This window comes from Solea senegalensis, linkage group LG7 (assembly GCF_019176455.1).
Source record: "Solea senegalensis isolate Sse05_10M linkage group LG7, IFAPA_SoseM_1, whole genome shotgun sequence".
Lineage (NCBI taxonomy): Eukaryota > Metazoa > Chordata > Actinopteri > Pleuronectiformes > Soleidae > Solea > Solea senegalensis.
Window position 1 is genome coordinate 20967059 of NC_058027.1, and position 25829 is coordinate 20992887.

Below are 25829 nucleotides of genomic sequence, written 5' to 3' on the forward strand. Positions count from 1 at the left end.
TGATAAAAGATAACAGGAATTCTGGGAAATGCCTGACACAGCAAGATAAAATGGCATGGCCATAGAAAGAAAAACTGGACACAGTTTCTGGTCTGGAAAGAGCAGCCAATGTGGAAGTATGTCTTTTAAATTTCAAATAAATTCACACAATACTGATTAAATTTTACCAAAAAATGATGTACTGCAGCTTGAGGTGAACATTTGACATTATTTATTTACAAACTGTGGTTCTTCTACTGACCAGTGTGTTCTGCTCTAAAGTGAATTGGTCATCACTGTTGTTCAGAAAGTTCAAACTGAACCGGGAAAAAAACTAATCCTGAACAAGTTAAAGCGCTGGCTTAAGTTTTAGAGTCCAGGTTGTGTGTGCAACTGTTTAATTTGCCTCAATATTAATATAGTTAATCTATATGTTCTGACTTTTACTGTAACGGTGCAGTACTGGCCAGGTTTCACTTGATCTTAACTCTACAGGACTAACCTGGTTAAAATAGGCTAATCGGCGAATTCATTGGTTTTGCATGTAAGTCGATGAGAAAGTGAGTCTACGTCTCTCTTGATTTATAGCCTTAATAAACATTTTCCTGTGGAATTTATCATCTCAATCACTAGTTTCAAGTCCCCTTCAATACAACACGATGTCCATTTTGTAAATTATGGCCCCCATTTAGAGTCAAACAGGTGATAAAGCTGGTTATGCTTTAGGTGGCACCCAAGGTGACCTGCCTGTCCCCACACTCTCTGTAACACCCGCTCCTCACTTCCTCTCTCATCTACATCCTGTGAGGATCCTCTGGATTCATTAAAAAAAAACCACTAGATGCTGCTAATCAAAGCGGGTGGCATCATGCTGGGCCGACACTTGACTACTGCAAAGATTTAGTGTAGCACTTCCTCTGACGTCTTAAAGCACCAGCCACCAGTTTGTTGGTCGTTCATGTGCTGGCATTCAGAGCCTGATTGCAGTTCTCAACTGTCTGCACTGTCAGCTGTCGTCAGTGCTCATGTTAGCAGGTGTGGATCAGTGGTTTAAGGATCTGTGGATCAGAGATGTGATATGGGACGTTTATCTCCATTTTATAGCCTTTCTCTTCTGCACCAGCAAGGATTAACTTCGCTGTGCACTATTTGACTTTCTCCAGAAAACTGTCAGGTTTCTCTCCAGTCTTAGTTTAATTTAATTTTTTTGTAGAATAGTGTAAATGGGAGCAACCCCCGCTTGGTTGATATATAAAACTCGGGATGAGGCATAATGAAAAAGCTATTCTTTAAGTAAGTGGAGGATTTTGCTTGGTGGTTAGAAGACTCTTCTCTAGTGTAAGCAAGCATGTTTTATTGGACTGAAACCAGCACGTCTCTGCAAAGAGGGCTCAGTAATATCATTTATATCTTTAAATGTTATACAGTGACATACACAGGGGTGATTGCATTTGCTTAATGGTGGTGGTGCTGAGCTTAACGGTTGCACTTGACAGACAACAAAATACAATTAAGGCAAATACTAATCTCTCCTCCTTGTTTTCGTTCCCCTTCCTCGGTTTTGTACATGGTAAAATAATCCATGTCGGCTCCTCGCGAAACAGCAGGCTGTGGATCTTTTGTTCCAAAACAAGGTCCTCATTAGTTTCACAGCATTTGTCTTGAAATGTTACGCTTTTTCCACAACTATTAATTTTTCCTTCATGCTACCTCCCCTACTTATAGCTGAGGGCTATGGCTTTGTAAATAGCTACGTAGGGCTCATCTGTATTTCTCTTCGCTTAACTCTCTGGGGGAAGAAGGAGGTAGGATGCCAGGAGACGGCAAGTTAATGAAATTATTTTAATGGCTGTGTGCAATTTTAGGTGTAAAGAGGAAATATAATTGGTGTGTGGTCTAGATGCGAGTGCTTGCATGTTGCAGCTACTTTAATCAGCGGCCTGATAATTAAATCAATATTGTAACTTGTTATTATTCATGGAGGACTAATGTTGTTGAGTTAGTGTTTGAACTTTCTGTTGAATGATTCCATTTTAACCACAGAATTAGGGGCCACCTCTGTATCTCAGTTAGGCTCTAAGGTATGAACAAATGAGCTGCTAAATGAGAGACAACGGCCCGAAAATGATCAACCAAGCCAGAGAGGTTTAAATTACTCATCGCTACAAGTTAATTAATTAACTTGGATTTCACTCGATTCAGACGACCTTTTTCTTTTCAATTAAAAAGTGAAAATCCTTTTGTTTTATACTCCATCCATCCATTCGAGACATAAAAGCATTGGGTGGAAACAGGAGTGCCTGCAGACACACACATTCCTATAGATGTTGTTCTTCTGTAAACACTCTCAGACTAGATAAGTTCTCTCATGTAATATTTCTACATTAAAATATCCCAAAATGATGAAACTTATGTTTTATATAGTAGTGTATTTACATTCCCCACACTCTTTAAACCCATAGGAATACATAATATTCATGAGGTTTACCGCCTCTGCTATAACCTCCTGTGGAACGCTAGAGTGAGGAAGGAAATATTCTTTACCTTTATTATGTGTATTTGTCACTAATGGATCATGACTGCTCTTTGCTGTTTGCTGCATGTTCTGCTGTCAGAGCTCAGAGGCACAAACGCAGATAAAATGAGGAACAAATCAAGGAACCAAAGAAAAACAACAAGACTATAATTCCCACAATCCCACGCTGCTTCCTGAAGTTATCAAAACAAACCTGTAGTGGCAGCAATTACTCACTGTGTGTTTTGAGCCAGGTATAATAATTATGTGTGGGAATCACAGGGTAACTTGCGCGATACGTGGTCCACGATACCAATAACGGATCGGTAGCTATGGTATTAGTTAAATGATCTGAATCAGTATAAGAAAGGGGAAAAAAGTGTTTTTAGTTCATAAAGAAAATAATTACAGTGTTGCTCACAGATGCAGTGCAGGCTCTGCTCCCAGTTTATTGGATTGAGAGCATATCGAGCCCCCTCGTTTGCCTGTGCACACTTGACGGGTGAAGTGGATTCAATTTGACCTTATCTTGGTGTTGGTGCATTCTCAGACATCAGTCCAGCGCTGATTGTGTATTCATGTGTATTCTGTGTTTACTTACAGCTCTTTGTGTTTGTCAGAGAGAGTAACTGCACGAGACAAGACATTTAGACGAGGTGAGAGGATGGAAACGGAGATTGGTTTGTGCCTCGCACTGAGCGTCTAATGCCATCTTACAGTGGGTGCGTGCTATTAATAAACAACCATGTGTAAACAAGAGCAAACCGGAAACACAGGGAAGAATTCAAAGGCCAGAGAAAGACAAATTAGAAAGGAGAGACGACGCCTGACTGACTGATCGGCTGATATCACCAACTTTAATCCCTGGTGTTTAGCCTGGCAAAAAAATAAATAAATGCAAACGTAAACAGGTAGGAGTGGAGCAGAGGAAGTGATAAAAGAGAGATTATGAGAGAGAGGAAGAAAAGAGGATAAATGCCAAGCTGAGTTGGATGAATGAGGTTTTTTTTGAGGTTTACCTACAACAAAGCTGCTTCTTAAGATCCCCTGGTGTGTGCTCTCATGTTTATAGCACCCGGAATGTTCCACTTATTTGTATGAACGGGGTGACACGTGTGTGTTTGAACTTCACAGCATGTGTGTTTATGTTTTTTTTATGTAGTGTGTTTGTGTTATTAGTATAAAGGCCATTTAGTGTCAATGCAGAACCATTTACATGTGTGCTTTCAGTTTTTTGTGGGTCAGGAACTGTCGTCATTGAGAATTATTGTTGACATTATCAAGAAGCAAGTCATTCCATATGATGAAGAATCAATGGTTAATCCCATAGACTGTGTATCAGAAATTGACAGAAACTCCAGGTTTGGAAGGTGAAGCTGATTTGGAAGTGTCTGAAACGTGTTTCGTCTCCGACTGCCATCAGGTGGCAAAAATTAGCATTTGATTTATACCATGAGTAAACTTTTTTATGGTCTCAGTTGTGTCAGGTCTTCAGTTTTGTAAACTTTTGTAACTAGTCCTTTTATTCGCGTCAACATTTTTCTTTCAGGTCAAAAGTGAATCATCTAAGTGAATCATGTTTGGTGAAAATCTATCCCTGAAATGTTGATTTACACAGTCTGTCAAAAGAAGACACAGAGAGAGAGAGAGAGATGTTGGAAGAATCTGATTTTCTCTTAACTTTCTCTCTCTTCCATTGTAAAGACAATACTTCCCTGATCCTCATCCAGTCCACGGAGTCCAGCTGGTGAGAGTCGGAAAGCTGCAGCATTACCTGGAACACATCGACGATGCTTTGGACACGTTCAAACAGGTGTGGTGGTTTTGTCCAGTGTTGCTGTCAACAGCTAAGACGCTCAGTAAATGTGTGATGTTTCCTCGTCTTTCACAGGCCTTTCAGATCGTAAAGTTCACCCATGGTGAAGGTCACCCGTTAACCACCGACTTGTTGATGAAGATGGAAGAGTGTCGCACAGAGCTGGATCAGCTGTAATCGAGCCGTCACCGACACAAAAATACTGCTCTGCTTTACTTTACTGTCCTCGTTCTCTGAAGTTGCTAATTAACGTGATTGAATGAACATATTTCTGAGAAATATAAATGAAAAAAAAACAGCTTTTGTCACATTAAACCTTTGCATTTTTTGTTTGTCATCAGTTTTTATGCTTCTCTTCTTGAAGTGGATTTTGCAATCTGTGTGTGTGCGTGTTTTCTAAACTTGTATCCGTTCTCTGTACATATTCATTACACATACTTCCCGTGTTAATCCCTGTTTTTGTGTGTCATTCTCAGTATGTGACTGCGGAGTGAAAGCCAGGGTGCCTCTGTGATGGGATGTGCTTGTAGGTCTGTCTGTCTCTCTCTGACACACACACACACACACACATATACAGAGTTGTGATGACGCTCAGTGAAATAATGCATTCCGTAGCCCTTTACTCTGACCTAACCGACCCTGAAACAACAATAGAAAGACATGTACGCACACACACACACACACGCACACATGCACTTACTTCCCCATGTTAATCCCGAAATTCTACCATTTGAAAACTGATGACAGCACTTCCTCTAAGAGCACAAACTGTGTGTGTGTGTGTGTGTGTGTGTGTGTGTGTGTTACGATAGTTTATGGAAGGATTACACTAACATAATGTTAAAGAACACAAATAAGTTTTGCTTTTGTGACACTTTTTAACGCTCAGTTCTGCAACAGACCTGCACAATCCTTCATCCACCCCAGATTATCCAACTGTTCCATGTTAGTTCTTAAATGAAATATCACAGTCATGTCACAATGGTGTACATGGTTAAGTTTGTTTAACAGTATAGACAGTGTGTAATATGAGACACTCTATTCTATCTTGCAGTTATACAGCCTTTATCACTGGAAGCTGAATGTCAGCAAATTTGACATACGATTGGTTGATCCACTGCTCTCTCCATCAGTAAGTTTTAAAATGTGTTATTTTGTGACTTTAATGATTGAAAAGCTGTGTTTGGTTTTACTTAGGTGACAGAATCATTCCAAAAGAGGCAGCAGTAAAAGCAGCAGCACTCTTCTTCACTCTCCTTTCTTCCTGTCTGTTGTGAAGCTGCTCTACCACCTGCTATTTCTAATAAGACACGTGACAAAAAGGAAAACAGTCGGCCAAAATGTAGAAATATTATGTATTCCTATTTTGTCAGCCGCCTCACCATCCCTGCGGATACCTTCCTTGTTTAAAATACAAAGTAATGTTTTTCATTTGTGCCATAAATCTAATTGTCACTGGTTGTCATGTTGGGGGAAATTGCATTCTGGCAGACAAGATGATAAAGTAGTGAAAGCAAGACTTATGGGAGATATATAAAAGTGTGAATGCTGTCGTTTCTCTAATGCGCCGTGCAATCAATCTTCAACATAAAAATGATACGTTTAAGAAGTTAAACTTGAACCGCAATAAAGCTACTAATTGACCCTCGGAATGAGCAGGAAACACGTTATGTCTTAATGTTGCTCCTTGTTGCTGCTTTTTCTTCAGACACAGAGGAGAAGCAACAACAGTCAGTCAGGGCTGATCTTATCTTATATTCTGCCTTTCATGGTTCACTGATAATGGCCTGTGGTTATCGCTGTATATTCATGATATTCGTATAATCTCTCCTTGAATGGAGAAAAAAAAAAGGCAGAAGACAGGACGGACCATATCTCACTGTTCACACCATGTCTCCCATCTTTCTGTCATCTTTCACAGAACATTTTTGAACTTTGTAGTTTTGAATTTGCCTTCACCTTCCAGGGACAACAACAAAACTCTTTCACCTTTCGCTTCTGGTCATTAATAACTTTTATTCACATGGTTTTCGATTTTTGCGAACACACGAGATAAGGAAAAACGAGCACTGACTGATTTGTTGAAAATCTTTTTTCCAATGTGGTTTGTTGTCCCCCTCCTCACCCATTTTATTCTCTTGCAGCACTTTCATGCCTCGTCTCTTCTTCCAATCTCCTGAACTCTTAATCCTTTGTTCTTTTCACTTCCCTCTCTCTCTCTCTCTCTCTGTCCGTACATTTCCCTTTTACTACCTCACCTCCCTTGTTCTGCTCCCTCTTTTCATCTATTCTTTCCTCGTTCTTTTTCTCCCTATCCTTCCTTCCTTTTCCTTCCTCTTCCCTGCTGTGTGTGGGTGATCAAAGCAAGCTGAACAGGGCAATATGTCACTGAGAAAACTGCCTACAGGGTAAGGTCCACACACACACACACGTATTAACAGTATGTATTAAAACGAACATCAAAGATGTCGGTGAATCTTGAGAAGTGAAACCTTTTTGTAAAGAAATAGCTGGACCATTCTAAATATAGAAACTGAAGCTTTGTATTAATGAATGTAATGTATTGTTGAAAGAATGAGGAGTCAACAGTCTTAACTCTTCCAGTACATTCCTTTATTTACATTCCCCCCGTCTTGCTTTTCCATCAACACAAAGTGCCGCACCACATTTTTCAAAACAGCGAGTCTACAGAGTTTGGAGACAATATCGAATCGTAAAAGTGAGTAATATTCATGGGTCATAAACTGGCTCTGTAGAGATTTCCCCAACAACCGTCCTTGAAATCTGTTTTTAGCCAAAAAATGTGGTCTGACATGCTGTGTGTCAGATTTCTAGATAACACATTATAATTCACCAATGTTCCTGCAAAATATGCAACAGCACAAACTGCACGTTTGCTCATGTCTGACTTTATGTCAACATTAACCTCACTTTGTTTATTTCCACAGATGAAAAAGGAACCCTTATTCCTGAATAGTCGACCGTGACCTCAGGTGTTTTTCATACTGTAGTTATTGCTGGAATTATAAGGCGCTACCAGAGAATATTTGGCAGTGACACATTGAGAGGGAAACCTCACACATAGCATTTCAAAGACATTCTGCTCACTCAGAGGTTCCTGAAACATCCGCTAACTCGTGGCACAAATTAATACTGTACGATATAACTCTGGCAGTTCATTTAACACAACACACACAGCCCATTTTCAAGTTAATAAGCTTTCGGTGCCACTTTACAGTAAGACCTCCCAATACTGAGGTGATTAATTTGGGTGTTGCTGCTTAGTGAATGGTTCATCAACACTTGGAGACACACAAACAAAGTCTCACTATTTGACAAGATCTCATTAACTCCATCCTCCCTTCTTTTTCCCTCACAAATGAGTTTCATTAGTTCCAAAAAGGAGCCCATCGGTGTGGCATCGACCTCACTAATGGAGAGAGAAAATTCCCACACAACTAAAACACATTCTCATTATGTTGTTTGCCACACATTTTTTGCGTGATCTTCATTTATGCAAAGCATGAATTCTTGCACAAAATTGATATTCATTTCCTGGATTATGTTAAGAGCAGGGAGAGATCATTTTTTTCCATCTCACTCACCATAGAAAGACAGTAGAGTTAACTTAACACCTTAAATAGTGTGTAACAAGCCTTCTTTCATTAAGTCTCCATGAACATTCTCCTTCATTCGCCTTCAGATGTGCGGGAGTGTAATTATTGAGAGAAAAGGTTGATGATGATGGTAACTGAATATCTGATTGTAACTCTATATATAACAAGGATTTAGGAGCTTTATTGTGTCATTCAACATGTAAAGAACATGAGGAATGAGATAAGTAAAAAAGATTTAGTAAAAATGAGTAAAAGGAAATGACAAAACTGTTAGATTAAATGTCGGTCTATGGTGAAGACAAAGTAATCTATGAAGGCTAGTCTCACTATTTGGCAAGCAACACATATCATTTTACCATTTTTAAAACCCTCATAAGTGTAGTGTCATTGAAAAGTGGTGCCACCTTTTCACATATTAAGCAAAACCTTAATTAACCATAAGTCCATCGTTTTAAAGTCTGCGCGGTATTAGATGGACTGTAACTCTTGTGTTGAATCTGCATGTGGACACTTCAGGAAACCCAAACCCATTAAAATTCCCAACTGGAACAGAAAGAGCAAAGGAAGTCAACAGAAAATATCCAAAATAAAGATGAGCACATATGTGTTATGTGTACAGTATATATATATATTTATGGCATGGGCTCAGCAATGTACAAATTATTTTTTGTTTTCGTAAATGCATAGTAACTTCCGAAGGTCGTAAGGCGTAAATAAATAAGAACGTCAACTCTGCTCTCTTGAGCTCAAATAAATAAACAAAAACATCATTCATGACTACAGTGAACTGGGAGATTAGTAAAGGAAATAGGAGACGTCGCAGGTGCACTTCAAAAACACTTCATGGGCCTGTAAACTCATCGTAGATACAGGAACTCGCAGGTGTGTCCCACATGAAATTAATAAGTGGCACATTTTTATTCAGGCATGAGAAGATCAAACCCCAAAAATTCAAATACTGTATATTTCCTGGTTTTGTGTCTAAAAACAGAGTATGCGTCTCATAGAATCAAACCAGCGTTTCCTCTCCTGTTACGTCTCTTCCTTTACTTTCCCCCCCTCTCAGGATGCTCTCTGCTTCCTGGGCAAAGGGCATTCAGAGGAAAAGGTTGGTGGGTGTCAATGACAATCGATGGCGATGTAGAAGAAGCGTTTGACAAAGTATTGGTCTGTCTTTCAGAGGGAAACAGGCTCTTTCATATATTTATATTTGTACAAACATTTAGATCATAAGCATTTCAAGCACCATAGATAATATTAACACATTTTCTATCCATTCAAAGAAATGGAACCAGGCAATGATACATGTCTCTTAATTTGGTCGTCATCCTTGTCTTTCTTTAGCTTCATTTCTCAATATATACTTTTTAGTCTGGATACAGAGTTGCAGTACGGTATCCTTTGTAGTCTAATTTCACTACTTTGATTGCAATAAAACAAAGCGTTAAAGGTCCAATATGCAATATTTAAGTGTCACTAGCCATTGCAATTGAGCAAAAACAAATGTCATGTCACAAGTAAAAACAAACATCTAACACAATGTCAAGTTACTTCTGAGTCCAGGTGGAGAAAGACTAACTCCAAATCATTGTGGAACAATATTAAGCCTCGTCTTATCTCTCTTGTTTACTGTTGCAATCAAATAGTCCTTGTGAAGTCATAATCCCCTTGTTCGTACAGGACATCCTAAACGCAGAATGAACAGAGTATTGAAATGGGCTTGTATTTTGTATTTTGGTCACACCTGCTGCCAAAGAAGAGGTTTGAACTACACATAGAAAAGTGTGACGCGTGCTCTACTATATATTTACATATTTGTTTCCTGTTGTCTAGTGAGGCATTATTTATGTTGCATGTTGGACCTTTAAAGGGATTAACTTTTAATACTGTATATCTTCCTTTAGTTTTGAATCTCTCTTTATATCTTATTTTCTGTTATCCTTCTATCATACATAGTCTTTACATGGTCCCATTTAACTCAAATAAAAAAAGATACCTTAATATAAAACACACACATTGACACATCATTCAGTTTCTTTTAGAATAGAGCATAACAACACAGATACAAACAACAGACGGTCCATGTGTCAGTCCATGGACCTGTACTTTTAACAGTGGGACATAGAAAAGCATTTTTCGTTTCCTCACCTTTGTGACTCAGACGTGTTACTGTACATGAAAGAGCCATCTCGACTGCATCAGAGTGATTATACGTGTGCCCCAGAGGGTCAAAATTCAGATGTGCTCTGTAGGTGAATGAAGTTGGGGGGGGGGAGGGGATCAACACTACAAGAAAATGTCAGATTATTGTCTGTTTCATTCATTTCTCATTATGTGTGTCCTGGCTTCATAACCAAGCTATGCAGTTCTCCGTCGGTGAAAAGCTATAACAATATTAAAGCTGGGGTAGGCAACATACGTTTGATGTTTAAAGATTAGATAATCTTTCAGTATAATGTAGGTGCCTTGAGGACACTGAGTCTGTGAAGTTAGACTTTAACCAATCATTTCAGAGCGATTCCGAGAGGGAGAGCGCCTCCTATTGGCTGTTCTACGAAGCAGCGGTTAGTACACGCTTCTCCGTCAGTGGAAAGGTTATTGTTCCAGCATTGGGAACAACTGCCTTTGCAGCAAAGCAATCTAAAACATTATCAGCAAGCACCAACGTCAAAAGCAGGCACCTGCGTTAATGACTGAACAGGATTATACTGTGAAACAGAACAGAATCTGTTCATAATCCAGTGGAATATGTATATGTTTTTAAATTACATGGAGGTTATTTCTGGACAGAAAAATAGTTGAGGTGCAGTTGATCACAAAAGTTGCCGTAGACATGAGTTCCAGGTTTACTCGTATACGGATACAGAGCTATGTCGAAACGAGGCATTGGGAACCCAAAGTTTTTAAATTTAATCCAATCCACTATAGTAAGACGTTGACCCACGGTAAAACATCACATTTAATAATGGCTATAAATTCAAAGATTTTCCGAAGACACTTATCTTTTTTGTGTGTGTGTTTTTTTTCTATTCTAGCACCAAACTTAATGCATGTACACAAATTCAGAGACAAAGAGAAAGAGAGAATTGGTCTCAGTATTGTTGAAATGTCCACAAGGCACTTATCATAATCATTTCCATTGTCCTACTATCTTTCTCTTTCAGCAAATGCACAATAGCAGGCAATTCTGTAGTCAACGCTCGGTGTTTAAAGTCAATGGCTCTCAACTGTGTGTGTACTTTAAAAAGTGCTCCTCTTCTTCAGCTCTCTTTCATCCTCCCCTGCTTTCAAAAAAATGGCAGTTTTTGTTTCACTCTCCACTCCTTTTTCTTCTCCATGCATTAGTAAATGAACGTCTGAGTCTCAGAGATTCCTCCGCAGTCCAATCATTCACTTCTGAGAAAATGTCATCACTTGATTATGTTTCTTTTCAGACTCAAAACCATCTGTCTGTGCTTCTGGGCAGCCATATTTGTCTGATTCACAGACACCTGTCCATTAGATGCTGCTTTGTGCCTGTTTCCATCAAAATCTACAAGGTCATTTCTTTTATCCCTCCATCTCTCCATACATCCATCCTTCTGTCGACTGTAAATTTGGAGTCATAAGGAAGTCTGACAAATTCCCTGTAGCCCCTCCTTCCATCTATCCAGTCATCCAGTGATGTATATATTTAGGAGAATCAAACAAAATGTGTTAGATTAATCAACATCTGATGAAGTCTTGTTGTGTGTCCGCCTCTCGTCCTCCTGTGTCTCTTCTCTCCCTCTGTCTACCGATGTCTCGAGGACACGTCGAAGCAGGTGATCATCATGAGATGAGCTTTGCAGAAGTTGACTCTGGTCTCCAGTTTGTCCGTTACCATTTCCAAGGCTTCCAAATACTCCACTGAGTCCACTTCATAGACCTGCTGGACCTCGACTGGATATTAAACAGACAAGCAGAGAAAAAGACAGTAAGACGGCAGACTGGAGTTGTACGTTTAATTCTCAGTGATGTAAGTCCCGTCCAAATGTGTCATGTCAGTAATCATTACTGGGCGATGTCAATATAAATTCCGGCTACTTTTACCTTGGGTGAAAATTACCCTCAGCAAATAGACCATCAGTGAATATGTGTGTAAATATTTCCTCATATCTTGTTTACTAGTAATTTTCCCAGGAATTTCAAGCATGGACGCACTTCAGTTTCGCACTAGGCAGTTGAACAAGTCTGTGGAATGACCTCCATTATTCCAAACCAAAAGAAGGTCAAAAGCACTTGCCAGAGGCACTGGACTTCTGATTGCTTTGAGTAAATAAATCTCTTCCCAAATGGTGTAGTTAATGCATCATGGCCTCAAACTGCCTCTGGAGCCAAAGTTCTCCCCAAACCCAAATTAAACACAGCATTTCCTCTCTGGTCCAGTTTTGTGTTTTTGCACCATGTTGATGTGTGTCTGCGCTTGTGTTATCAGGAGGCAGCGCAGTACACACAGGTAGCAACGTCATACACACATGACGTCAGGAGGTGACGGCGGTGCGTAAATCGATGTACTCCTCCCACTTGTGGTAGTTTGACTGAGAGTTATTATGCCAGTGTGAATTGGCCTTTCATTACAGATGTCCTGTGGTACAATTACATCACCCATGTAAAACTAATCCCATCCAAATAGTGCTATAGACCAGTGTTTCCCAACCCTGGTCCTCTGGGAACACTGCCCTGCATGTTTTAGATGTTGCCCTGCTCCAACACACCCTCTTCAGATGATGAGCTCATCAGGTGTGTTACAAAACATGCAGGGCAGTGGGTCCCCAGGACCAGGATTGAGAATGCCTGCTATAGACAATATCTGGTCTCTTCATTGCCTTTATTGACATTATCTAAATGTATAGATTAATGCCAGTCAAATCCGGGAGAGGACACCTTAGAAAATGAGGAAGGCCGACTACAATAGACAGAGAATGTTGTAGAACACACACACATACACACCCTGTTTGTCATACACACAAACACTTGCTGATGTGTCCGTGCCTCACTTACACTCAGTGGTCCATTTTTGTGGCTCAAGCATCAGGTACTGTTTGGTTTGCTCCAGTTCTTTCTTCAGACAGTGATACTTGGCTCTGACTTCATTGATTCTCTGCTGGCGATGCTCCAGCAGACGAAGCTTTGCACTCACAGACACCACCTCCTGACACACAGAAAGAGATAGAGGACAGACGGATCAGTGTTATTTATTCAGAGAGGTGTGTAGGGAAACACGTGTCCCTGTTTTAACGGCAGCCTGCTTAACATTCACACAGCGGGAAAAATTCACATCACACCTCAACAACTCCCAGTGTGACCACTGCAGAGTACACTTGGACACTGAGCTGCTCCACTGGAGCAGTTGGGGGTTAAGTGGCTTCTTAAGGCTGCTGCAGGGAAAATCTATATTTCATGCTTTTCTCTCTCCTTTCCTCTCTAACACAGTGCACAATGCCCTCTCTCCTGAATTCATCAGGGTTTAAAAACCTGCACTATGCATTCATTTGCAGCCGCTTAATCAAGTCTGTATTACATTAGATCGCTGGAATTAAAGGAACACGGAGGGAAATAAGATGTAGATTTATTAAAAATGCTTACTATTCACACAGTGAGCTCTAATGTTCATTTATAAATCCTTACTGTTGAGTGTTAAAACCTGTCAGTTTTCCTTAAGTCTTTTTGGCGTATTCAGTTCAGCAGCTCAGATCCCTTACCCTCTGATGTCTCTTATCTTCTCCAGCTACCTCGAACAGAACACTTACTGCTTCTCACTGTAACTGCTACTCGTCCGATCCTACTTTATCTAACCCTTTATTGCTTTACTCTCTTGTTATATGCTTTTAATGTGCCAGTATAAACTTGGCCTAATGCTACCTGCTGCTCTAATCCAGTTTGATGTGGGGCCATAAGGTCCTTTTTGTCTGGGGCCCCCAATATTTATGAAAACACCCCTGGTATTGCAAATCTTCCTGTGTTTGGCGCGTCTGTGTTTGAGGGTGGGTCAATTTGAATTGGTGGGCTATGAATCTGACTCACCTTGCTCCCTCCTTTGTCTCTCCTCTTCTGTAGTCGCTCAACATCATCTATCTCATAAACCTTGATCTCAAAGTTTTCTGTTGTTGCAGTGGTGCTGCGGAGGTTTGAGGAACCTGGGGGTCCCAGAGGTCCATCTACCCAGCATGCGCCAGGGCTGGAGGAGGAGGAGGAAGAAGAAGTGATGGCCTGTTTTGAGGAACGATGAGAGGCGGAGGAGGAGGAGGAGGAGTCCAAGGTCAGCGCTGGTATGAGACGACGACGCTGAAGGCCTGGAAAAACAAGTAAGGCGAAAAAAAAACAGTGATTTAAAGGTTATTGGTGCCAGATGAGCTGGTCTGAGTATTACACAAACTGCTGGGGCTTTCACACACAGCCATTCTTTAGTGTTGACAGAGAATGGTGAAAAATAAACAAAAAAACAAAAGAGACACTATCTAGTGTGCGGCAGTTCTCTGGTTGAAAATGCCTTGTTGATGCCAGAGGTCAGAGGAAATTTGCCAGACTGGTTCAGAACGATACAGGCAACTACAAATAACCACTTGCTACAACCAAGGTATGCAGAAGATTGAACACACAACATGCAGATGGCCTACAGCAGCAGAAGACCACACCGGTTTATTAGGTTCACGTGTACCTAATATGTAGCCAGTAAGTGTAAAGTACCACTGAAGTGAAGTGAGCTCGTTTACACTTAACAGTTTGCTTAGTATCAGCACAGGGAAATGTGAAGATGGTTGCATGGATTAGTAAGAACATTAGTAAGCTGAAGGGTGGGGCAGTAGAGAAAGACATTTAAAAAAAACTTTACTAGAAATTAGGAACCATTCGAAAATGAATGTGAGTGTAATTCACAGCAAAGACAAGACGACAGCCGTGATTTTAATAAGGCACCGTGTGGCACAGAAAGGTCAAGCAGATATATTTGTAGTCCATTGCATATTAGGAAGCAGCGTATAAGATGGCGGAGAAAGACTGATAGTCTACAGGGAGGAGAAGGAGAATTGGGCAAAGGAGGTAGAAAATGTAGGAGTGACATCTGATAAAAGATGAGGACAGGTGGAGTCACGCGGGACAAATTGAGAGCTAGTGGATCTCATATAATGGGAATCAAACACAAAGACTCCACTGGAGATGTGATTAACTTTTCTCTCATATATCACACAGTGCTTCAATCTGTGACACACCTGTCCTCTCTTTCTCTCAAGGCACATACGCACCAAATTGTGTGTGCCCCATCAGCAGTATCATCTAGCGACAAATTACCCCCTGGTGACAAGAGACAATAATTCGTAGCTTCCAGCTTAGACAGTGGATGTCCAAGCCAAGACTTCTGTTTTTTCTTTGCCTTACACCATTTACAGTAAGAATCAAGGTTTATTTCAGATGCCACAACTACAACCTGAATTTCTCCACATTTAGCATTTCAGTTTTGATTAATCTCTGGGAACAAATAATTGATAAATTCAAAGGTTGATGTAATTTGGGCAAAATGTTCTATCTCCTTTATTCTTGACACAGAGTCAGTTGGTTTGCATGATATCAGATAAAGCGAATTATTGTATCAGTTCAAGAGAAAAGGTACTAAAATGAATTTTCTCATTAACACACCCAGATAATGCGATTCAGAGTCAAAGCACGTGTACCTTCACTGACTCAAGCTGACCTGGGGGCCAAGTTCAAACACAGACAAGAAAAGAAAAGAAACCAGAACAGAAGAATAATGGTGCATTCCTCATATAGCGCTTCACCACATCCATTTACACCTAGTATTAAAACACGTCTCTGGTGTCCGTATCAAGATCCAATTGCTATCCAATAACAGTCACTCGACTGGTAGTGCTAATTATGGCTAACAGTGGCTAACCAACTATCTAATGTAAATGGAACGCATTACAAGACAACAGATAAAAACATGGAAAAAAGCCAACCACATGACTAACTAGGAGACAGATTTTATGAAAGTAATATTTAAAAGTTCATGGATGTAGGAAGACCCCGAATGATGCTTCTAGTCTCCAGCTACACCAGAAACTGACTAGTATAGCGGATATCTTTTACACTAACGACCATCAATTCAGCACACTGTATTATCTGTAAGACGCAGGCCTAGGTACAGGACACACTGCAGTGATGCCTGTCAACAGCTTGCCTAAATTTAGGACCGAACTATAATGTCTATCTTTGACAGAGCTGTCATTACCTGTCTTCGCTTTCATGTACAGGAAACATTGGCAGCCCTGTCTCTCTCTGTCTATGTCTTTGTGTCTTTTGGGGATGGTTTAGCATTGAGTGTCCTCTCTGGTGCAGGTTCAGTTGACTTTAAAGTAAAATGAGAATATATCCACATTTTTTACATCCTACAACCCCAGTTAAGGATTATTCCAGTGTAAATCAATAATGAGAGACCCATGAGAAAGAGCTGCCTCTGTCCGATCTGGTTTTATGCACATATCCATCCTCTTTGTTAACCACTAGAGTGTAAATTGCAGACCACATTAGCAGGCTCCCTGTGTGGTGTTGTTACGAATATATATTCATTACACACCAGCAGATTCCTTTCACCATTTCACAGATGGTTGGTCAGGGTCACCTTTCCTACCTGGCTCCTATGGCAAGCACAGCTTTCTTTCTTATTTCTCTCTCACCTACCTATTATTACTTCACTGTGCTTCATCTCTTCTTGTCTTTCTATCATAGATACTTTCCAGTATTCTTTTGTCAAGGCTTTTAGAGTCTTCTGGTTGAACATTTTTTAGTTGCTGAGCTAGTGTTCAAGAAAATTAAATAAGGTAAATTCCTCGATTCATTCTTTGACAAAAATGCATTGTTTGGTCTGATTGAGTTTTGATAATTGGTGCTAATTTGGTGTTTAATTTGTGTTAAACTGCACCTGTTCTGATACGTTGAAAGGCAATGACTGAGGAAAATATGAACCTCAAAATGCACAATAAATGAACACCTTAAATGTAAAATGTAAAACATAATTAGAAAGCACTTATTTACTCAACAAACAAATGCATAAACAAATAAAACCAAATCAGGTCTAGCGTCTCTTCCTGATTGTTTCCAGATGTGCTTACACTGGATGGGAGCAAATATTTAAATCACAACACACACACAGGAGGTGTATAAGGTTTACTGTTTGAATTCTGATCAGTCAAAGATGTGGTGGATTGAAAATGTCATCATAACAGTAATATAGATAATAGGTTCAAGAGTTTAACTGAGACCTGTGTTGCTCCTGCTCTTCTTGCTGCCTTTGGAGCTGCGTCTGGAGGAAGCAGTGGCTGTGCTGTGCTCACTGAGGGAGTCCTGAGCAGAGGAGGTGCTTCCTGTGTTCTCGCTGCTGTCTCTCAGCATGCTCTCATAGCCACTGCTGCCTCCACTGTGGTAAAACAAGGCTGTTTTCCCCATGGCTGGAGGGAGCTCGCCACTCAGTACACTGCTGTTGGAGCCAAAAATGGGATCACATTTAATGGTATACACAAAATATGACATGTTTTTTTAATCTCTCCTTCTTGGTCAACTTGGAAGTCATACCTGTTATCGCTGGCATGGCCACTACTGCATCTGTGTGGTTTTCTGGGAGCTGTGATCTTGCTGTAGGGAGAAGGTAGTGTTTGGACCACGGCTGCTTTCTCATCGCCAAGGCCACCACCACTGACACCACTGCCACCACTGCCAACACTGCCACCACTGACACCACTACTTCCTGCTCCAGCAGCCCCTCCACTGAGAAATTAAGTAAAGAGGTGTCAGGATTCCTTACAAATTAAAACTACAAACATGAAATTGTGTTGACAAGGAAGAAAATAGTTATCTTTTGTACCTTTATTTTAAATTGCCTTCAGTATTAAATGAAAGATTGTAAATTTGTCTAACCTTGATGCTCCAACTCCTCTTTCCTCTCCAGGATCTGTGCCTCCTCCCTGGGTATGACTCCTGGAACGGGAGCCTGCACTTCCCTGGAGGAGCTCTGAGATACGACCATTAACAGCCCTGAGAGGCAGCTTGGCTGACAGGCTTCCTCCACGACTGCGGCTCAGAGACTGGGTAGACCAGGATCCAGGAGAAGGTCCCTGCTGCTGCAGAGGAACCTGTACTGAGCCCTGGGGCTGAGGAAACAGAGGAATGACTCGGGTTGAAGACATGGATATGTTTTCAATTTTGTTTGTTTGTTTGTCTGTCTGTAGGTAAGTAACATTACACAAACACTACCAAACCAAACCAACCCCTGGGGGGCTCATCACAAAACTCAGACCATATAGAATGACCAAATTTGCATTTAGGAAATACAAAAAACAAGATGACACTGGAGGAGCTTCTGAGATTTGAGTTTGGTCTTATGTAAAACAAACAGAGTGGAGTAGGTCACATTGATGGTACTAATTAGTCATTCTTAGAGAAGTTAAAATGAGGGATGGTATGTTTAAAAAAAAAATTATAAATAAAATAAAAAAGAAGCTTACTTTTCCATTAGGAGGAAGGCTGGAACTGCGGCTGGTAGTTTGACTTAAAGACTTGGTAGAGAAGCTCAAGGTCTTGGTGCTGGAGGCAGACAAACTCCTGGCTTTGGGACTACTGGTCATCAGCAGCTTACTCACAGCTGAGATTTTGGACTGGCTGCTGGTTTTGGCTGGTGACTGTGGAGCGCTGCTTGAACCAGTACTGCCACTGAAACTGGAGATGGGTGCGTTTGCAGTAGAAGAAGATACTGATCCAGCACGGGTGAGACTACGGCCAGTACGAGGCATGGTGCTGTCCCCCCTAACTCCTCCTCTCAGGCTCTCACCCCTCTCCAAGGAGAAGCAGTCATAGTGGTGGGAACTATTATGGGAACTGTGTACCCGACCTAACGAGTTGGTTCTGTTTGCAAGCTGTTCCAACTTGGCACTGAAAAGTCTACTGCTGTCTATGCCGGAGCCTCGTCTGGCAACACTTACAGAGCCACATACCCCTGCATCATCTGCTGAGCTGCCCATCAGTGACGCTCCATGACTGGGTTGATGGAGAGGGCTGGCTGCCCTGCTGCGCTGGTCAAGGCTAGACTTGCGTACCGGTGGCAGAGGTGGAATGTTACCCTTCTTGTGAGAGAAAAAGCCTTGTTTTCCAGTTGATCCCCGGCGGTCAAGAGTAGAGCGTGGACTGCAAGGAGTTGAGGTGGTGACGCCGAAATTACGGAACTCACTTCCATTATCTAAGCCGTCATGTCTGTTGAGACGGTGCCAGCCACGGGGAAGACTAGCAGTGCGGTGGATCTCTGGGTTATATGTACTCAGACTCAGACAGTCTCCCTGGGCAACAGCAGTGACCATCTCACAACCATCCACCACTCTTTTAAAGAAATCTGGAGATGACATAGCCTCACCACCTGAACTTGAGCTGCCATGATCCACACCTGGTGACGATACAAGACAAAATATGATCTCAGTTTAAGACATTTAAAAACCGAGACGTTTTTCATTTGAAATATATATCACTTCTGTTTCTCACCGTCTCTACAGAAGCTCTGGTGGTCTCCGGTCCCAGCTTTAATATTTTCATGCATAGGCTCTCTGAATCCCTCCTCCTTGCCACGCTTCAACCAGGGGTCATCAAAGCTCATCTCACTGGAGATTGAAGCTAAAAGTGATGCATTAACTTTGCTTGTATCTTTCATTAAGCTACTCTTGGTAGGTGACGTGAGAAGAGTTGGTTCTTGGATCATCATGTGTTTGACAGCCACACAGGGATGCATGCTTTTTGTGGTTTTGAAAGAAGAAAGGTTACCAGGTCCTGTTAGAATTTGAATGTTAGTTTTAGCCATTGAGGGAGGCAGTTTCCTCAGCCTGTCTTTAGTGGCTTTATCAGCCCCATTCTCTTGCAGCACCACCTCTCCTTCCAGACTGCCTCTTCTTCGACATCCAGAGCTTTCATATCCACACAGCCCCTCGATTTCAGAGCTGTGGCTGGCTTCAGAATCAGCGAGGGCTTCCCCTTGCTGGCTCTGAGATTGGCTGAAGCTGTGGAGAGACTGGTCAGCTTCACTGCCCATGCTCAGATCACTGACCCAGGAACCACAGTTAGACATCCCTGTGGATAAGGCTTCACCTTCTACCCGCAGTTTGGCCATTGCCACCTGCAATAGAGAGCAATATAATCATACAAAACATCTTAGAATCCACTAGATTTGAGGTGTAGTTGCTTCTTCATACCAAATGATCTAACTGTAGATGAAACACCAAGTCTGTCACACTAACCTCTGCCATGGCGACAACCTCTGTAACCCCCGAAGTAACTGCCAGACCAGCGGGCAAAGAATAATTCCCCATAGCTCCATCCTCGGCGGCACCACTGATGACACTGATAGGCTGAGAGCCTGAAGCAAGGGCAGTGACTGAGTCACATTGGCTATTGAAACTGATGATGCTGGCCGGATGACAGCTCAGGCCACGTGTTTCCATGAGAGCAACAATATCAAGGTCCTCCTCACCTCCAGAGACCATAGTTAAAACCACTTCATCCTCTCTCAGTCCAGCTCTTTCTACAGATACTGCAGCTTCTAAGGCTGAAGAAAGAAAAAAAAAGACTTGAGTCAGCTTGATTCTTATGTTCTTGATTCTCATATTTGTCATCATAATTCTAAGGGATCCAGTGTGACTCTTTGTAACATTTTAATTTTACACCATTCCTTTCTTGTGTAAAAATAGCTGCATCTCACCATCTCTGTGAGGGTCCATCGGTATAGGTGGTACGTCATCGTCACACAGCGTCTCAGCTGAGCCCAGACTGGCAGACAGAGACGGAGCTGGCTCTCGGACTTGTGGGCTCATGCCCACTGGAGATGTTCTGGACAGAATGGACTCTGTGGAGGAACGACCACTGTCTGCAGCCAAACTGTCTGCAGAATCAGAAACACACATTTGCCATATGATTTTGTTTCCTAGAGCAGAATACACAAAACCACTGGTACACTGGTAAATTCAAGAGATTAGCATTTAAACTCTGTTTTGGGTTTCTATGAAACTGCTATTAAAGCCGTAGTGCAGAGCTTTTATTACTGTATATATTAATGTCTGTTACATTCAAACTATTGACAGATGAGTTGACACAATGTCAATCAGTGCTACACGTCTCTCTCTCTCTGTTTCTTGGTATAGCAGCGTTTTGTATACTTGTCTGTGGTGACAAAGCAAGATAGCAAGATAGCAGCAAACGGTTGGAACACAGAGCTAGAGTTGTCCTTGCAGAAAGCTCTGCAGGCTCACTTGAGGAGTGGGATAAGTCTGATGTCACTGCCAGATTCTGATGCCAGTAGTGTTTTGGGAACAGACATTGCACATTAGAGCGTCAAATAGAAATACTCTAAATGTATAAAATATTCTAAATATTTATATTTATATATGTAATTCAAAGTGTTTAAAAAGTGGTTGAACATCCAGAAGTGGTTTTGTCAGTCTCCCATCATGGACTACATTTTCCCAAGGCTGTAAACAGAGTTGAAAGAGGTGCAAAAGTCTAGCTCTCTCTTAGATCATTTGATTGACATTATGCTGAAAGGTTATTATAGAATTATTGATCAATAGCAACAAAAAAAGTATGTTGCCTACCCCGGCTTTTAGCAAAAAGCCAAATCTAGTTATTTGTTGTTGCAATTTAAGAGGTCTCTGTAAAGGTCACAAACACAAAATGTCTATACACTATAAAACAAACCCTGCAGGAAGCTACATGAGCAGCAATGAGTTGCGGTCAATATTCATGGCTTATCAGTATATTGCACCCGTACAGATGTGACTGACTAACACCAGCAATGGACTCATATTTGAAACACTACTTAGGCCCTTGAAGCAAATTTCAATGTAGGGAAAAAAAGAAAAGATGGAAAAGTACAAATACATGTCAAATATTTAGAAAATTTTAAATTCCAATCATCATAAATATCAAAGGTGTATTTCAAGGTACCAGTATAAATACAATTCCTAAGCCCTGCCCCCCAAAAAAGGGAGAAAGACGCATACTATCAGAGGTCATAGCATCTGTGGGCTGTCCATCTTGAGCCAGAGTATGTGAGGACAGAGGGGGTGTTGTTGGCATCACGCCCTTCTGGGTGTACACTTTACACCGCTGGGATGGAGAGGATGGAGGCCTGAGGGGAAATACAAAAATACATGAGAAATCCATTCATTTGTGCTTTGTTTATTCATTTTCTTTATTCATTTTAAAGATGCCTTCCTGTGTACGATACCTGTAATCTGAGGTTTTGGTCAGACTGGCGATGCCAAGGCGTGGTGATCCAAGCGGCCGCGCCTTTCCGTCGGAATTACTGTTCACATTGAGATTCTCATGGCTGTGAAGAAGAAATTAAATAGGAAACTTGCCAATTAAAATCATATATATATATACTGTATATATATACATATATAAAAATATATCAAAGACACAAAGTCAAAAGTGCTTTCTTCTGGGTCTACACTGTCAACTTGTCCTCACCTGTCATGTAGGTGGGAGCCCTTGACCCTGTGCAGTGGGTTGGTGGTGATGCTGCTGCTGTTTCCAGTCACACTCCAGGCGCTCGTGACTATGGAGGAGCCAGAAGTTTGAGTCAGGCTGTGGATCATCGTCTGTGCCAGCTCAGCCTCCTCCACCACCTCCTTGATGTCCTGCAGCTGCTGGTCATTGGTCCTCCTCTTGGAGGCTGGTGCTGAGGAGGTAAAGGAGAACTGCACAGCACCCTCTTCAGCAAGTGCAGAGCCTGAAGATGTAAAAACAAATCAGTGGAACCAAAAAGTGAGTTTTACAAATAATAATGACAGAAATATTGTTGAATCGAAGCATAATTACAGATAAATACAATGGAGGCATTGTAGACAGTTTTGAGTACCTGAAACTGGAATGCAATATTAATATACAGCATATATACTGTAATGAACGCATACAATGATTTACCTGTTGTTTCTTCTGTATCTGACAAAGCAGCAGATACAGGAGCAGCAGGAACTGTGGTTGGCAAAGATGAAGAGAGACATGGCTCCTGTTTGGCAGCTTGTTTGTTTGCTGGAACCTCTTCAAAGGGGAACTTTGCCACCTAAGCAAAGGGACGTGATGATTATAGTGATGTCAAGAAACAGTTAATTCCTCAAATGAAATTAATCTTGTTGAATTGGACTGCTTTACTACATCCACATGCTTCTATTATTTTTAAAATATGATTATTAATTAATATTTTTTAAACAAATTCACATCCACAAAAGAGCAGTTCAGTTGTGTTGAGTTAAATACTAAAAATTCTAAACAATATCAGTGGTCACTCATCACCCAGCAGTTGTAAGAATTCAAGAGGACAGAAATGTGATTTGTGAGGCCACCATGACCCTCGGCCGACCAAAGCTAAACCTTTAATCTGTGAGTTCAAGTGAACATTTGTGCCAGATTTGCAAGGATTCTCTGAATGTGTGTATAAGATGACACATTTACGATGGTGAGGTCACATGACCTTGGGCTCTAGCCGCCAACATTTAATGGCTTCATCCTCTAAGTGACGGTTTGTACCAAAATTTGAAGAAATTCCCTTCAAGGTGTTTCTGGGATTTTCACAAGAACAGGATGGATGGATGACCTGAATAAATACTGCCAGCAGCCACAGCTGTCGCCACAGCAAAGGCATAACAAGGAGAGAAAACTCCTTTTACCTCTTCACTCCCATCGATGCAGTCTAGTCTCTCCTGCAGCTCTGCAAAAGTGTTGCACTTCAGGCACTCAGCTCCTTCCTCTGGGACTGGAGCCAGCGGCTGCCCGAGCAGAGACTGAGAGGGAGCACTGAGCTGTTCTTCCTGCTGACACTGCACCTGCTGGAGCAGGAATCACTCAGAGGTGAGTCATCTACAGTTTCTATGTTCTACATACTGATTGTTAATTGAACTTACCTTGTTCTGGGCTCCTGCTGCCGGACATTGACTTTGTGTGTGATGTTGCTCTGGTGTTTTCCCTCGAAGCAGAGCAGGAATAATGGGTACAATTTCCGGTGGTCCCTCGTTGTCTGTGAGCTCTCGGTCTGACACCGCAGCCCCGTTCGGGCCCACGTAGATCACCGTGTCACATGACTGTTCACTGCTCGAATACTCGTCCGGATCGCTGGACAGCCGCAGCAAGGGAAGATCAGAGTCTGTGTCACCGCGGTGATGGAAAGGACGCAGATGGGTCGGGCGTCGCATGCGGCCCTCTTCACAGGAGCTCTCTCCTCCGGAGGAGCTGGATGTGTACTGCTGCCGAGAGATGGAATGGCAGGGAGAGTGGGCGCACAGAGAAGAGTGGTGAGAGAGAAAATCTTCCCTTTTTTAGATTTGTGGAGCCTTTAATTGACAGTTCACTCTGGTTCCAAATGGGGAAGACATACGAGAGGAAAAAAAACGATGATGATGATAATAATAATGTAGATCCTCCACTACCGTACACTAAACTTAAGTGACGCACCAGATTTAAATGAAGAACTCAGACTTAATTCAGTTTCAAGTAAATCACTTTAGTCAAATTGAATTATTCATTTTTCTATCACTGACTGACAAGAGGACATCTTTTGATTCAAGTTTTTCATAATTTGCTATCTTCATTTTTGAATTAACCCCTTCATCCCCGGCTGAACAACTATGAAACAAGCGAGCATGCCATAACATTACAACCAGTTATCTGTTTTAATGTTGTGTCTGATCAGTGTACACTATTACTTAGAAATATTTTTTCACAAGAATTAACCAAGAATTTCTTTGCATCTTGTTTATTTGTGTGAAAGCCTCTATAACAACTCTATACGCTAAACTAAAGCTAATGAGATTATGTAAATTGTGGTTACCATGTTGTCAGTATCAGACATATCATGCAAACTTCCTGTCTTCTCCCTCATCACCACTGTGCTTGGTGAGGACGAGGCACCGACACACAGCCGTGCCTCCCAAGCAGAGTGTGGAGTTCTGGCTCTTGAGTGGACAGATTGTTGTGGAGTAGTGGAAAAGTTACCCTTAGATTTACTGAGAGACCCATGTCACTGAGTACAATAGTGAATCGAATTTAACAGTTGTCAAATGCTTTGCTCATACTACAACTTTTGTATTTGTATACACAAACCACTACATCGAATCAGATAATAGTTATGTAAATAGCCGACATGTACAAAGCCAGAGAGCGACGTGTTCACCTGTCTTAAAGTACAGTATATTACCAGTGACTGCAGCTGTATTTATGATGGATTTTTTTACCCAAAGTTTCAATTTTATACAATTAAGAGAAAATATTTCCTAGTTTAAACCAAAAAAAATTGAGGTTCGATGACGACTTACCACAGTGACTTTAGTTTTCTTCTTTTTCATGCGAAGGACGCGGGAAGCAATCTGGATGGTGGAAAGGGTTTCTGAGAAATCTCTGGGTGAGGCAGAGATGTGAGCAATCATGGTGGTCCGGCAGTTCATGTTGCCTAGCGACTCTCTTAGCAACATGGTCAGCTTGCTGTCCCTAGTAACGCACATACACAGAGATGTGAGCACCAGAGACAGGATGGAGATGTACACAGTTTCAAACGTGGCAATAGAAAAACATAAATAAAATGAATGAAGTAACTGCCTTAGGAAAACGATAAAGAAAGAAATAGAAATGGACTGTGCAAAAGTCCAGCATAAAGATTATGTTTATCATTTGCTAAACATAATCAATGGTAACTATTGATTATGTTTGACAAAGTATGTTGCTCTCTTATGCTTGCAAATCTGGTCTAAAGCTCTTAGAAGTCTTAAAAGAGACTTTAGATGTTGAACAGTAATCTAATATTGGAAGACGATCTATATTCCACAGAGATAATACTGTAACAGCAGATAGAAGAGGAAAAGTAGGC

At 41.3% G+C, this 25829-nt stretch overlaps 2 protein-coding genes across 2 annotated transcripts in view; one reads left to right on the forward strand and one right to left on the reverse strand.

Moving 5' to 3' along the window:
• The window catches only part of smyd3 (SET and MYND domain containing 3), a 59597-nt gene extending 54837 nt beyond the window's left edge, over window positions 1–4760 (forward strand). Inside the window, exons 11-12 of the mRNA XM_044029539.1 lie at window positions 4199–4307; window positions 4386–4760. Of these exons, the coding sequence (XP_043885474.1) occupies window positions 4199–4307; window positions 4386–4487 (211 nt within the window). The 3' untranslated portion in view covers window positions 4488–4760. The remainder of the gene's footprint in view (window positions 1–4198; window positions 4308–4385) is intronic.
• Window positions 4761–6906: 2146 nt separating this feature from the next.
• The window catches only part of kif26ba (kinesin family member 26Ba), an 84436-nt gene continuing 65513 nt past the window's right edge, over window positions 6907–25829 (reverse strand). Inside the window, exons 12-29 of the mRNA XM_044030655.1 lie at window positions 25282–25453; window positions 23875–24213; window positions 23641–23799; window positions 22898–23036; window positions 22442–22703; window positions 22197–22298; window positions 21970–22097; window positions 20673–20852; window positions 20445–20519; window positions 20212–20330; window positions 19466–20090; window positions 18442–19370; window positions 17855–18087; window positions 17513–17704; window positions 17203–17417; window positions 13973–14241; window positions 12950–13100; window positions 6907–11848 (exon numbers count right to left, since the gene is read on the reverse strand). Coding sequence (XP_043886590.1) covers window positions 11700–11848; window positions 12950–13100; window positions 13973–14241; window positions 17203–17417; window positions 17513–17704; window positions 17855–18087; window positions 18442–19370; window positions 19466–20090; window positions 20212–20330; window positions 20445–20519; window positions 20673–20852; window positions 21970–22097; window positions 22197–22298; window positions 22442–22703; window positions 22898–23036; window positions 23641–23799; window positions 23875–24213; window positions 25282–25453 — 4438 coding nt within the window. The 3' untranslated portion in view covers window positions 6907–11699. The remainder of the gene's footprint in view (window positions 11849–12949; window positions 13101–13972; window positions 14242–17202; window positions 17418–17512; window positions 17705–17854; window positions 18088–18441; window positions 19371–19465; window positions 20091–20211; window positions 20331–20444; window positions 20520–20672; window positions 20853–21969; window positions 22098–22196; window positions 22299–22441; window positions 22704–22897; window positions 23037–23640; window positions 23800–23874; window positions 24214–25281; window positions 25454–25829) is intronic.